The 13,819-nt window shown below is 41.6% G+C and overlaps 2 protein-coding genes across 4 annotated transcripts; one reads left to right on the top strand and one right to left on the bottom strand.

The window, feature by feature from the left end:
* Positions 1–22: 22 nt before the first annotated feature.
* On the top strand, positions 23–10,863 carry NSMCE1 (NSE1 component of SMC5/6 complex). 3 transcript variants are annotated; one of them, XM_090151211.1, is made up of 7 exons: positions 23–160; positions 1,439–1,560; positions 2,112–2,189; positions 2,764–2,910; positions 3,878–3,994; positions 4,684–4,804; positions 10,396–10,863. In XM_090151211.1, the coding sequence occupies exons 1-7, from the start codon at positions 43–45 to the stop codon at positions 10,518–10,520; spliced, it is 828 nt and encodes a 275-aa protein (XP_090007337.1). In that variant the 5' UTR covers positions 23–42; the 3' UTR covers positions 10,521–10,863. The 3 variants fall into 3 exon arrangements, with proteins under 3 accessions (XP_090007337.1, XP_090007338.1, XP_031462832.2); XM_090151212.1 differs by lacking the exon at positions 10,396–10,863 and adding an exon at positions 9,993–10,374; XM_031606972.2 differs by lacking the exon at positions 10,396–10,863 and adding an exon at positions 5,249–5,866.
* KDM8 (lysine demethylase 8 (putative)) lies at positions 6,161–11,814 on the bottom strand. The gene is made up of 7 exons (XM_031606971.2): positions 11,317–11,814; positions 11,041–11,207; positions 9,470–9,602; positions 8,629–8,670; positions 7,672–7,821; positions 6,844–6,936; positions 6,161–6,754 (listed from the first exon to the last, which is right to left on the bottom strand). The coding sequence occupies exons 1-7, from the start codon at positions 11,770–11,772 to the stop codon at positions 6,590–6,592; spliced, it is 1,206 nt and encodes a 401-aa protein (XP_031462831.2). The 5' UTR covers positions 11,773–11,814; the 3' UTR covers positions 6,161–6,589.
* Between the last annotated feature and the right edge of the window lie 2,005 nt (positions 11,815–13,819).

Raw genomic sequence — 13,819 nt, forward strand, 5'->3', positions numbered from 1 at the left:
AGTTGATGTTTTGCAGCACTTGAGGCCTGGAGGAACATCGCAATGGCAGCTCAGATGTCTGATGCTCATCGACGGTTCTTGCAAGTCCTGATGTCACATGGGATCATGGAGGGAGCAGAGGCTAGGAAATTACACAGGCACTGCTGTGAAATCAGTAAAGGTGGGGCTTTCTTCTGGAAAGAAATGTGGGGAGATGGAGGAACTCTTTTTTCATTGTGCAACTTGTAAATAATTACATTTCTGAAAGGTGTATGCCAGCTAAAAAAACTTCAAAACAATCCAAAAAATGTCAGTGATGTGAGTTTTCTCTTTTTCCTAGGAGTTAACAGAGCAAAACAAAACTTAATGACAGCACTTTTATTTTAGCAAAAATGTTTTTCTCAAGTTATGTATTTAAAAAAAATTGACATTGGATACTCAGTTAATGGAGACCACAGTACTCTGTGTAAAATAAGCAAGCTTAGAAGCTGGTTTTCAATAGCAACATATTTGAATAAATGGTTTCTGATCCAGTCAGTTGGTGCAGCTTCCTGAACAAGAATTGTTTTGTAGGTGGAAGCTGTGCATTCTTGCAAATAGTAAGGGGCATTCTGAGTCTGAGATTGTAAATTTTGAACAGATAATTTTTGGAGCAGCCATTCATCTTTCATGTTACAAAAGAGCATTAGTCTGTTATCTTTTGCCTTACCCTTTTCTAGAGCTGTCATTAATTCTCACTGATCTTGATTAATGCAGTGTTTCTTGCTGGGAAGTGCAAGGCAAGACAATTTGTCACAATTTTATGTATTTCAATATGAATCTATTACTGCTGCTTAATTGTCCACTTATAGAATATTATTTTAAATAAGACTAATGAGCTTTTGGGGCAGGAATATCCTGAGTGATGTTTTTGCATTATAACATACTATATAGTACAGTGGGGTTTTGAGCTTGAGGCCTTTGTCTGATGCAGTTACACTGGTAATTAACTTTTATAATTGCAAACAGTATAACTGGTAGCAGTTTTGAGATGTCAGTCTTTCTGCAGTTATGAGCTGTTACTTAATGCTCAAAGTCAAGAGGAATTTTGCCACTGTCATTTTGTTTTGGATGGAAACTTTGGAGAATGTGTGCTATTGCTGTGTAAGCATAAGCCACAGCACGTGCTTCTGCCAAGTTTGTCTGAACTATGTTTGATAAAACAACTCATACTATTTCACTTGCTTATGAAGTAGAACACAAGAAATTAACAGCATAACTACAAAGCTACAATCTTATCAAAGAAACAAGGAATTTGTTGTTGATAAGCTAAAGAAATTAATTACAATGTGTAATTGCACTTAATGACCTGTTTGAATTCTGCCTCAGAAACTGCTAGCAGTTTCACCTAGTTTAAGCAGATTAAACATAAAAACGTGTTGTTTTTTTTCCTTCCCTCTGTGTTTTTTCTTATTTTCAGTCTACTGTGCACAAGATAAACTGGATGATTTCGTCAGTACCATCAACAACCAGCTACAGCCTTTGTTCATGCAGATCCGGAAAGGAATGTCTGAAGTTGATGGGAGAACACATTATGCTTTGGTAAGTATAAGGTGCTGCCATCTCGTGGTTTTAGCTTCTCATAACGAGTACATGCATGGATACGCCGCAGAGATTCTGCCACGTCTGATGTGTAACATTAGCCATTCAATTCAGCGTTAATAAAAGCACAATAAAAGGTGAGTAAACTGGGCAAAGAACTGGAGCTAAGCATTATCTTTGGATGTTAGTAAAGTTGTTTTTTCTAGGATCCTTCCTTACAGTGTAATACAACTGCTACATGAGAACACAGAACAAAGGGCCACATCTGCCAGCATGAGATGTGCCCTTAGCATGTCTCGATTTTTTGTGGGGCTCTTCCACTGTCATGCTGACAACTGCTGTGGAAACTACTTGTAGAGCAGGGAAGTGGGAAGATAAACTGCCAAAAGTGTAGGTGTGTGGGAAGGGAACATGGCAGCAAAGCCCATAACAGCATCTGATTTATTTAGCGGAATAGCCTCTTTCATGGCACTGAAAGAAATGATATTTTGTTTAATTTTAAGATGATGTATTCCTTACCCTGGAGGATCTTTTACTTTTTTTTTTGATAGGTGAATATGGCAGAAACTGAAATTACTAAAATGGCATCCGACTATGCAGAAAATGAACTAGAATTGTTCAGAAAAACAGTAAGTATGACTGATATTAGTTAGTAAATAACATCATTTGTGAAGGTACTCTCCTAAAATGAATGGAAATCTGAGATGTGTTTCAAGAATTAGTTGCCGTCTTGCATAACTTAATTGAATTTTATCCTAAATGAAATGGGGCAGGGAGGGAAATGGGAATATACACAAGTAATGGTTCTCCTCTTGAAGGGAATTAGCTTTTTTAAATTTTGCATTCTAATTTTTTTTTTTTTAATAAACTAGAAAGAGAGGTCATTTACTGTTCTGGGACAGCTGCTGAAGTGTCATCTAAACTGATACTATTCAGAATCCACTCTGCCATTATTGATGTAGCACCTATACAGCCATGTCTGTGCTGCAGAGATGGTGTTGTCATGGCACATATTACTGCTAGCACATCAACTTTGCTTTCTGCTCTGTGATAACGTGCAGCAGGAATGTTCCCAATGAGAGAATCTCTGAAAATTGGCAATGTATGCTTGTGTTCAGATGCTGATAAGGCTGTATATTACTATAAGGTGCATCTATCTAATTGCACAGTCTTTATAGTAACTGAAAATATTTCTTTCTATAGATGGACCTAATCATTTTATCAGAAAATGGCTTTGCCTCTTCTACGGATATTTTAAACTGTGCTGACCAACTGAAGTCAAAGAAAATGAAGAAAAAGGAAGCAGAACAAGTGCTGAAAATTTTTGTGGATGATAAGTGGCTCTCTGAGGTAACTGCTTTATCTTTGCAAGTGTTTGTGCTTTAATAGGTCCAGATGTTATTTTCTTATGGATGTGGTGGCAGAAGCTGGAGATGTTCATAAATGGGTGAGGGCAAAAATGGTTTTATGGGGGCTGTGGTTATTGTTCCAGTCAGTGATTCTGGAGCTGGTACATTTGCAAGCAAAAATTCCTTGGGTAGATGCATGCATGACAACGTGGTTTCTGTTTCTTCTATCTAAGCTAATGTAAGTATCTCTGTATTACAACACAAAAGGAATTCTTGGTACAAAACAGCATGGCACATTTAAAGCTTGCAACAAAAGCTGGAGAAGGCTCTTCAAGGGTGATCTGTGCTGTCAGTTACATTTCGAATTGCCTCAAAAGCAGTAAAAAATAAAGGGTTAAAAACTCCTGAACTGGAAACACACAGGCTACTCTGCATGTTTGGCAGAAAATGGAGAAACTGAGATCAGTTTTTACCACATGGAATACTACAGTTGTTTACCAAGACAATTGAGACCCAAGTCTCTTCTTTCCTGGCTGTCATCACATCATAGATTTCCATCCTGCTGCCACCCATTTCCTTATATTAGAGAGATTTAGCAGAGATTTTCAAAGATACCTCAAGCAATAGCTGCTCAGATTTTGCAGAAAACCAGAAGTTCCACTGATGTGCAAATGAAAGGTCTGCTAACAATATGCCTCTAAGGAGAGCACACTTGCTCATCTGTACCTTTCAAGGACTGTATTTGTTAAAAGTGTGACTATTCTTATGATCCTCTTAGTAAACGTGCTCTGCCTCTTCAAAAGTATTTTGGCTTTATGTTTTATCAGTGTAAGAATGTTTGTTTCATGATGGCAGAAAAAAAAACCCTTTAATGTCAAGTACTTGCTAGTACAAGGTGGTGAGAAAGGTCCAAAATGAAGAAGGGATGAACTAAGGGATATTGCTAATCTCAGTTGTTGTTTCCATAGAGAGATGGGGAATATACTCTGCATACTCGCTGCATAATCGAGATGGAACAATACATTCTCAGAACCTACCCAGATATAGCAAAGAAGTGTAATATCTGTCACAGCCTTGCCATCCAGGTAATGCATCTGATTACCTCAGTATCTGCAAATGAGTTTCTGTCATAGTGGAAGTTTGTGACACTTTCACTTGAGTATTAGGCAGGCAGTGAAAATTCCAGTGTTGTAATCTGGTAATATTACTCACCTTTATAATATAACGTAGATAAGTGTAATCTTCCATATGACACACATTTGTCTTTGGCTGTGGGATTTTGGTTCAGGAATTGACCACCATAGACTTAAGAACAAATGTGTATTTATACATAGTTTACTAAAGCACTGTATGTTGATAGCTGGCAAGTTTCCAATTTAGTCTTGCATAAGAAATTACAACCTGAACTCCTGTTCTAGAACTGTTACATTCTCTTGCTCCTTGCCCTTGAATCTTCTCTTCCTCCTTGCCCTTGAATCTTCTCTTCCTCTTACCAGCTAACTTCCTTTCCTAACATTACATCCTAATTGCTCTCCTTTACTGCATCCAAATAGCTCAGCATTTGTCTTTCAAGCTAAATTATGTCCATGTGGGAAAATGGCATTTCCTAGCTTCCAGGAGAATAATTCCTATTATGTTTTACCAGCCTTGATTTCTGAGTGTCCTTCAACTGTATCTTTTGAACTACTGTTGGGTACAAACTATTGTTTATTTGTAGCCTTTTGTGACAGAAGGGCAGATTAGAAAGCTTTTCTAGTAACATTTCTGATTTCAGAGCCAAGCATGTGAAACATGTGGAACTGGAATACATTTACCTTGCATTGGAAAGTACTTCAAAACTCAGTCTAAACCACGATGTCCTCAGTGTAACGATTTCTGGCCTTATGAGATCCCAGGTACCAAGTAACATCTTTTTTAAAAGTGTAACATTTAAGAATGGACTGTGGTATTCAATGGCACTGCCTGAAATTATTTATAATTGTAGCTGAATACTGGATATTTCTGACTTCAGTTGTGTGTTTCTAAGCGAACCATTCTCAGGCAACACTGAGCCTTGAAACTACACAGGTTGTCTTGTGGCCATTAGCAGATCCTGTGCATGCTGTTTATAACAGCATTAACATTTTGGGGGATGAGCTGGAACACTAAAACTTCTGGAAATACTGAGTTTCAAAGAAGAGTGCAAACTTGTTTAAGAATTCCTCAATTTAACCAGAGAAATTGGACATTCTAAACAGGAACACAGGAACATGCAAAGAATTGTAAAAATCTGGAAGTCATACCGTATAATCTTTTCTTTTTTGTGTGTCATTAACTTTGCTTTCTTCCTTTCTCTGTAGACAGGAGTCGGATAGATTCCCAGTCATCAAAAAGAGCGAGCAGAAAAGAGCTTCAGTCTTCGTAGCTTCGGCTGAAGTTAGCAAAACTTGCTTTTAGTGATTTTTATTTTCCCATTCTCTGGCAGAATAGCCAGACTGCACTGTATTCATCAGTAACAGTACACTGTTAAACGTATTTATTTTTTCTAGAGTTTTAAGAAAATCACAATAAAACTGTCATTGACCTTCCTGTTTTTCTACACAGTTATGCCCAGACAGCTTCCTAGGAGGTGGGCTTATATATGCTGTTCTCTATATTTCGGGCTGGGAATCTCAGTGCACGTTTGTGAACAAAAGACAAATGTTTTTGCTCAGTCCTGAAAGCTGATTTATGCAAATGAATTATTATACAAAGCCGTTCTCAGCCATTGTACTCCATATCTGTATGGTTTCAGTTGCAAAACTGAGAATGAAACCTGTTATTAGAACCACAGGACTTGTGAATATTCCTCAATCAGCTCACCTATATAACTTTTTACCTGGTTTTCAAGTAGCTGATCACACAGCACTTCAAGGTCTCTGCTGAAATGGTCAGCTGAATCCCTGATCAAGGCCTGGCTAGAGTCCAAGCTTCCAGCTTGTACCATTGCTTGTTTTTTATCTCTTCCTTTGGCAGAAGAGTTCACGTCATATGGCGAGGTCACAGGCAGATATGTTCAAGAAAAGATGGAATTTTTCCACAATCAAAACCAGTTACAATTTCAGCTTAATCTATGAAGCGTTAAAAAAAAATAATCTAAAGATGACTTTTTTCCCCACTGGTTTTTAGAACTAGTACTTCACACTGTTGTTTTCTGTAAAGATGTTTTATCCTTTTAAAAGTGACTTGAAAATGAAACAAGGACTATATGTTGCTAGATACTAGTGTGGAGTGGCATTATATCTTTTCCTTGGCAGACAGCAGAGTCTGCAGTTCAGCTGACTCTTGATCAAAAGATAATCAAGCTTTAGATTATTTAATTGCAGTAAACTACTGATCAACTTAGTTTCATAGTCCTTAAACTCAACTTTTTCCACACAGGAGACTGTTTTTTTTGTTGTTTTTTTTCCCCTACAGATTAATAAACCTTACAGTGACCCAACAGGTGCTCTTTACAAGGTTATATTAGAAACATCCACAAAAATAAAGTGGTAGCATTTAGCCACATTCTTTTATCAAACTGAAACAAGGAATTTTTATTTATAGGGAAAAAAACAGTCTCATGTTTAAACAGAATTCACTTCTGAAGCATACCAGATGCTACTTTTCCTTGATCTGTAATTGCTATTACAATACTAATAAACGTTATTCATACTTCAGTGTTATGACCACCAGAAACTGACAGAGAAGCTAATATCAAGAGATCGTATATAGTGCCAGTATTTAACTGGGATAAACAGAACCTGTCCAGGCATCAGAATACAGGACTGAAATGCAGCCTTTCTAAAGTTGGGAAATTTTGTTAAGTCAGGATCTTCCACATCAACCTATTTAAAAACAAAAGCAAACAGTGTTTACTTAAATACAACTAGATGAACTAACATTACTGACACTAACATTTCAGATGATTATTTACCTGACTGGTGTTGTGAAGAAGTTGGCTTTCATGTGGGTACAGATTTTCTGAATCTTGTGGTGAATAAAGACGGATATATTTTCTTCCAAATACCTGTATATATTACAATAAATACTTTTAATCTATATTCCAATAACCTCTATGTTATTGAAAAATGACAAGTTCAGTTAACTAGCAACCAGTCTAATATTCCATACTGCAGGCCACAGTTAGAATTTTAGTAGTAAAACAGACCTGCTTACTTACAGGTGCCTGCAGTACTGCAGGTGGGGCCTCATGAGGGCAGAGCAGAAGGGGACAATCACCTCCCTTGTCTTCCTGGTCACCCCTTTTCTGATGCAGCCCAGCTTACAGTTGACCTTCCAGGCTGCAAGCGCACACTGCTGGCTCATGTTGAGCTTTGCATCCACCTGGATGCATATTTGAGGTGCATGTAGTCCATCTCCCCTGCTAAAGCACATTCCCTAGAATACATTGCACAGGAAAATGTCCAGGTTCTGGGTTTGGGCAGTTTGTTCCAGGGCTCTGTCACCCTTGCAGTACTGAAGATTTCTGTTGTGTTCATCCAGAACTTCCTGTGTCCTGGTTTGCCTGTTGTGGGGCATCACCAAAATGAACCTGGCTCCATCCTCCTGACACCCTTTAGATATTTCTAAGTGTTGATAAGATTCCCTCCCAGTCTTCTCCAGGCTGAAGCGTCCAAGGTCATATTCTCCATCCCTCAGTTATATGTCAATTTGCCTACCATCCTTGTCTGTCATACACATTATAAGCATTTTTTTCTAGCTACAGCATTAAAAGCTTGTATAGAATAAGTAGAGTACAGACCTGGGCTAAAAAATTTTGCTGGGGATCTTGGTGAAGAGGTGAGATAGTGCCTGCTGGCCCAAACCATGCGTTAATGGTGATGTCATCTTCTTCCCCTTCCCCCAGGCAGCAGTAGTCGGGAATACTGATATCCTCTTTCAATTCTGGGATCTAGTCCATAAAGAAATGAATGTTAGAAAGGGTACCTACTGACTTGCAAAAAGTGTAGTTTGTAGAAAAGAGTAACAGGGCCTGACACAAAAAACAAATAGCCATGTCCAGCATTGGCAGCTGAAAAGTAGCTGGGTTGCTGGGAATCTGCAGGAAATGTCCTCAGATTTTCTGTTCTAGCAGATTCAGTTGGAAGGAGGTGGGAGAAAGAAAGGAAAGGGGTTTCTCCTAATTCAGAGACTCTTTGCTCTAGAAGAAACCAGGGAAACTCAGGAAATAAGAAAACTGCAAGAATATGTAGTTTGCTGTTCAAGGAGAAGGTAGCAGTTATCTTCTATACGCACAGCTTGCTTCTTTATGTGATTCTTTTTCATATTTCCCTCCAGTCATAGAATCATTAAGGTTGTAAAAGACCACTAATATCCCCTTGTGCAACTGTCAACCCATCAGCCCACTAAGCTATGTCCCTAAAACCTGATTTCCTCTGGTTACCTGGAATGACATTGCAGAACATGGAGAACACACCAACATTGAAGTTTCCTGTTCAAAACTCTTCCCTGACTTATGTATCATTTAGAGAAATGCTGCTTTCCAGGTGGTATCCCTGTAAGCAAATGCTACATTGTACCAAAACAGCCCTAAAATTGAACATCTTCACCCCCCAAAGGCTTTGTTTCCCACTCCTTTCAGCCAAGCAGAAAAAAGAAACCTCCATACATCCTTCCATCAAGTAGAAATGACATTCTCAGAGGTTTGTCATACAAAGGGAGCACTTGACTACAGAAAGAAATATTCATGCAGTTTTACCTGATCAAAAAGCTGGTGCTGGGCAAGGTATCCTACGCTGTTCTGAGATCAAAACATAGGAAGAAAAAAAAAGCATAGTGACATATAGGGTAAGACTTGGTCATTTACATACAGTTAAGTAGAACTTACTTGTACGTAAGATCCATTTACAGTCTACTATTTCAGAGTACTTGAATTGCTTCAATGGTAGACTAGTATAAGGAGTCTTCTGAAAAATATTTATTTCTATACTGAAATTCTAAAAGTGTAGATAGACGCCCACAATTAACAAATCATTTAACTAAAGATACTGGTAGAAACAGAGCAATAATGATACAGAGTCGCACCAGTTCTTCAGCTGTCAGCTCTATGACAATACTCTGCAGTGCTGCATCTAGGCCCTGCTGGTGCACAGACTTGTTCACCTCTGCTCCCCACAATCACCTTGATATCCCATTCCAGGCTACACCATAGACAAATCTGCAATGGCACACGGTCCTGCTCGAAGACTTAAGCAGAAATAAAGTTCCAGATCCTCAGCTGTGAAAGTAAACAGTCATTCAACAGCCAATCACCTTTTTAATTTTTTGCTGCTACACATGAATTTGGGTCCTGCCAGTAGATCTCACTGAGCAGTTTAATAACTGTGAGGAACAGTGCTACTGGCTGAGGAGGGAAATTAATTCCCTTATCTTTGAACTTCACCATTCAGGCTTTTGATGCAGAAATTCCTCTATTCCTCAAATGTCAGCTGTTGTACATTTGATTGTACATAAAAATACGATCTAGCTGTGGCTACATTCTGTACCAGTAGATGCTGCTGTTTTTGGAAATAAAATAAAAAAAAAAGAAAGTAACAGACCTCATTCACAATATACTGGCTGATGAATTCATTGACGGTCATGAGCTTCTGAGACCATTCCTCATCTGTGTACCGGGAACCCAGTTCTACAGGGACTGTGCGGCACCCAGCGACCTGAGAAACATAGTCCACGCTGAAACAAAAGAAGTTCCATCACACTTCCTGTTAATTCTCTTAGTAATTTTGAACGAGAGCAGGACAATCAACCAAAACCAATCTCTGAGAGTAGTAAAACTCTACTAAAGTGAGTTTCTTTCCTCTAAAACCAACCAAGTCTGCAGAAATTGACCCAACAAGCAAGAAAACAAGTGGTCAGTTTTCTATGCACATTATGCTACATCTGTCTTGCTTTGCTTTAAAACCTCATTTATCTCCATTAACTATCATTTCCTTACCAGTGAAGATGATTTAAGCTGTTAGCCTTTCTTGACTAGTGACAGCCAAATTTTTTTCTGCTACCAAGTTTGCTAAATAATGTACTGTAACAACTTTTTTTTTTTTTTTACCATTAATGCTATGTCAGCTGTCAGTGCCAAATTTTAGGTGCCAATAACATCCACCCTGGCAAAGGTCAGAAGAGTTCTGCTGAAGAGTAATCCATATCCCTTCATTTGCCATGACTAGTAGCTATGTTAACAAGTTCTTCATTGTAAGTGTCTGAAGAATGGAGTGCCTTGGCTGCAAGAAAAGACTAAAACATCTCTGAAATAATAAGGCTATATAACGCACGTATGAATATATAACTAAAGTTATATTTTATTATATATTTCCTATGTACCATCATATAACAATAATCTACTTTCAACTAACGTAGACTTTATCCTTGACTGTGGAATGCAAGAATGTAAGCAATTCCTCAAACTATACCTGAGTGTTTTGTACCCTTCGGAGAGGAAATATTTATCTCATAAATATTTCATTCTCAGGACTGGAAATGCTGGCACCATTGCCTACATCAAACCAGCATCACAATATTGTTATTGCTCCTGGAATGTGGTTGTCTGAAACTCAATGTTCAGAAATTGCTACTCGGCAAGGATCATGCTTGTGACTCAAAAAGCCAGTTATGCTTGCTCATGCTCGCTCCGAAACTGAAGAGCGAGTTCTGAGATGTAAAAATCACTGAGTAGCGAGAGTCTGATGGAGGCCGACCCACTCGAAACGTGAGTAAATCTGCTGGTACAGCTGGCAATTCATACTTTCCTCTGGCTTCCAGTAAAACAAAGCAAAGGGAGCATGCCAGCATTGCACCATCCCCTGCACGGACGGGCTGGATACAAGTCCGGATCTGACTGCCCTGGCACACGGCATCCCCTGCAGTATGAAGTTCTTAAGAGATTTGTGCCATCTGACTTCCAGCATCCACGAGGAAACGTTCACAGAGCCGAGGAAGTGGCTCTCAATGCGCATTGCTCCGGACGGCACCCACCTATGGAGGTGGGCACCCATCATCTCTGGAGGTGGGCACCCATCATCTCTGGAGGTGTCTGCCGCACGGCGAACACCGCGATACCCGACGCAAAACCGATCCCCGTCCCCGCCAGGACGCGGAACAAAGCATTTCCTCTCACCTCCACTTCTTCATGCACGGCCAGTGGTCAATAACCCCCTCTAAGACGACGGGCTTCTGCGGGATCAGATAGCGCTCTCGGAAGCGCTCCAGCGAGGGGCAGCGCTCGCACGGCACCGCATCCTCGGGCCGCACAGCCGGCGCCGGGGGGGGCTGAGTCCGCGCCCTCTGCAACAGAACCGCCGCGGAACCGCCGTCAGCCCCTCACGGCCACCGAGGAGCCCCGCGGGACGGGCGGCCCGAGCGGAACGCGGAGCAACGGGCGGCCCGGCGGTACCTTGGCGCTGCCCGGGGCCGCGCTGCGCCGCTCGGCGCGGGGCAGATGCGCCTGCAGGAGGCGGACGAGGCGGGCGAGGACGTCGTCCTGCACGGAGGCGCCCATCAGCAGCCCCATGTCGCACAGCCGGACGGCGGGCGCCAACGGGCGGCGGGCGGCGACTTCGGCCAGCGCGCCGAAGAGGCAGCCGTAGGCGTAGACCTGCCGCCAGGCCTTGCCGACGTCCCGCCACGGCCCCGCGTTCAGCTTCTCCCACGCGTAGTCGCGGACGACGTCGCCCAGCCGCCGCAGCGCCGCCTCGCACGGCGGAGCCGCCCCGTAAAGCAGCGCGCGGGCGCGGAGCAGCAGCGGCGGGACGCAGTCGTCCACCTCTCCGCTCAGCGCCAGGCTCAGCTCCTTCTCGGAGTCGGGCAGCAGCGCCCGCACCTCGTCCCACAGCCCCGCAGCGCCCGCCATGGCTCCGCGGCGCTGCCGGGCATGCGCGGGGCGGGGCAGCGCGGGGCGCCTGCGGGCTTTGCGGGTTGAGGCGCGCTGTGAGCGGGTCTGCCTCCAGAGGAGGAACGGGGCGTTACAGCCGTGGGCTTTGCCGGCTTTCCTGCAGCCATTGAGAGTAGGCTGCAGTTTGAATGGAGTGCTTTTAGGGAGTATTTTCGTAAAGAAGATGATGTTCCAAGGTGAAACTGTGGAATTTGCATTGAAACGTATGGCATTTTATGGCTGTCTCTTAAGTGGTGTTAATTCTGTGCACGTGTCATTAAGGTCACAGCATAGCTTGCTGTGAGGCTGTATGACTGACACATCCAACTTTTGGCTTGCCTGGGCCTCACTGAGTGCAGAGGATTTGTCACAGGCATTGTGTGCAGAGGTCGCACCGAAAGTAGTGCCTCCTATCTACCTCCATGGAAATGACAACAAACAGAGCACAATGACACTGATAGAGCAGGTTCTCAGCTACAAAACAGTTTTTCAACACAGTCACCACCACCAGCTGTGCATTTTTTGCCAGCGATGAAGAAGAGCTGCATGCTGTGCTTGTAAATCCATACCAGCAGAGGCGCCCCACCGCTGCCATCACCTCTGCTGAGGAGGGTGCAAGGGTGGAATTAATCTTTAAAAAGTATGGATGGAGGTCATATATTAAAATAAACATTATGTTTGCATTTTATATTCATGTCTCAGGCCTAGAATTTCTGTTACAAAAGCTAATAGATTTTCATCTGGAATTTAAAGTTGATATTATTCGTTTGTGCACTAGTTAGTCCATTAGCCCATCAGTTTGTGTGTTTTAAGGTAAATAGATTATTTTTGCTTCCAGAACTGTTGGCTGGTACCTCCCATGAGAATTACTTTCATTTAACGCCTTCTGCACAGCAGCAAACAAACAAATAAATAAAGAGAGCAAAGAAAATGAGAGCGTAATGTGCCCTGTGGTCCTCTGGTGAGAGCGTAAACTGATGACTGCCATGACAGCTGACTTTGATTTTCCATTACAGACTATGAATGGTTGTCTGTCCGTCTGAAGAACAAGGGGATAAGCACATAAGTCTTTTAAGATTTTGAAAGTCTTCCCAGCTGTCTCTGCCTGCTCCCGTGGACAGGAGATGATTAATATTGATTAATAATACATCCAGAATTAATCATTACAAGAGAATTGTTTTGCTCAGATAAGCAAACTCTTCCTACTCGAGAGTGACAGAGCCATGCGTTCTGATTGTATCTTTGAGTCGAGCGTCGCTGTAAAGCAAAAGTGTAATGATGGATATGTCTTTATCAACCTGTTCCCTGCACTGTGTTTTTATCACTGCCATCTGCTCTGCTGAGAGTGGCAGCTGCCAGGTCTCACAAATAGCACTGCCATGTACTTTCATGTAGAACAACATATTGTCGTAATTTCTCTGATATTATGAGATGGAATAACTTTCCATGAGTTAAGGTGACATTTTGCTTGGCTCTTTGGAATGCGTATTACTGCAGTGTGTGTAGGACACACAGTGTTCTTTCTGGAGCAGGCTATAAAAGCACACCCAGTTCTACTTTCAGAAATCATTGGAAAATGCTTCTTTTTTCCAGAAATGTTATGAAACACCCATCTGGGACATAGCTGCCGGTGCTAAGATGCAAATGAGACATATTCACTATTAGTATAGCTTACTGTATGTAGCCTTAGTTACCTTTGCTGAATGGAACTTTAGTAAGTCACACTGTTTTAAAAATACAGTTATTTCCCTCTTTGCTTATATTGGTTTTCATTTCCTTTATATTTGCAAACACATTCCAACAGCTTCTTCAACATTAAAAGGAACAAAAAAATCTTTATGGCAGTAAGTACTCCTTCTGTTGTTACAGCTGAACCCGAGGTGGGGATTTAATTTTATTTCATGAGGTGTCCAGTGCCAGCTGCTCCTCTGGGCTCTTCAGAGATTGGAAAGAGATGTCTTCAGCACGGGCTTTTTCATAGCCTGATAGGTATATCACATCCTGACATAGGATAGTTATGGTGGAC

Source organism: Phasianus colchicus, chromosome 16 (genome assembly GCF_987193195.1).
Source record: "Phasianus colchicus chromosome 16, bPhaCol1.hap1.1, whole genome shotgun sequence".
Classification (NCBI taxonomy): domain Eukaryota; kingdom Metazoa; phylum Chordata; class Aves; order Galliformes; family Phasianidae; genus Phasianus; species Phasianus colchicus.

Bases quoted from the DNA above. Each gene is read 5' to 3' on its own strand.
- NSMCE1 (XM_090151211.1), top strand. From the start codon at position 43: ATGGCAGCTCAGATGTCTGATGCTCATCGACGGTTCTTGCAAGTCCTG. The intron at 161-1,438 runs GTGGGGCTTTCT...TCTTATTTTCAG, and splicing joins CTGCTGTGAAATCAGTAAAG to TCTACTGTGCACAAGATAAA. The intron at 2,911-3,877 runs GTAACTGCTTTA...TTGTTTCCATAG, and splicing joins ATGATAAGTGGCTCTCTGAG to AGAGATGGGGAATATACTCT.
- KDM8 (XM_031606971.2), bottom strand. From the start codon at position 11,772: ATGGCGGGCGCTGCGGGGCTGTGGGACGAGGTGCGGGCGCTGCTGCCC. The intron at 8,671-9,469 runs GTCTGTTACTTT...TTTTGATCTCAG, and splicing joins GCCAGTATATTGTGAATGAG to AACAGCGTAGGATACCTTGC. The intron at 6,937-7,671 runs GTCTGTACTCTA...TAATATATACAG, and splicing joins AGCAAAATTTTTTAGCCCAG to GTATTTGGAAGAAAATATAT.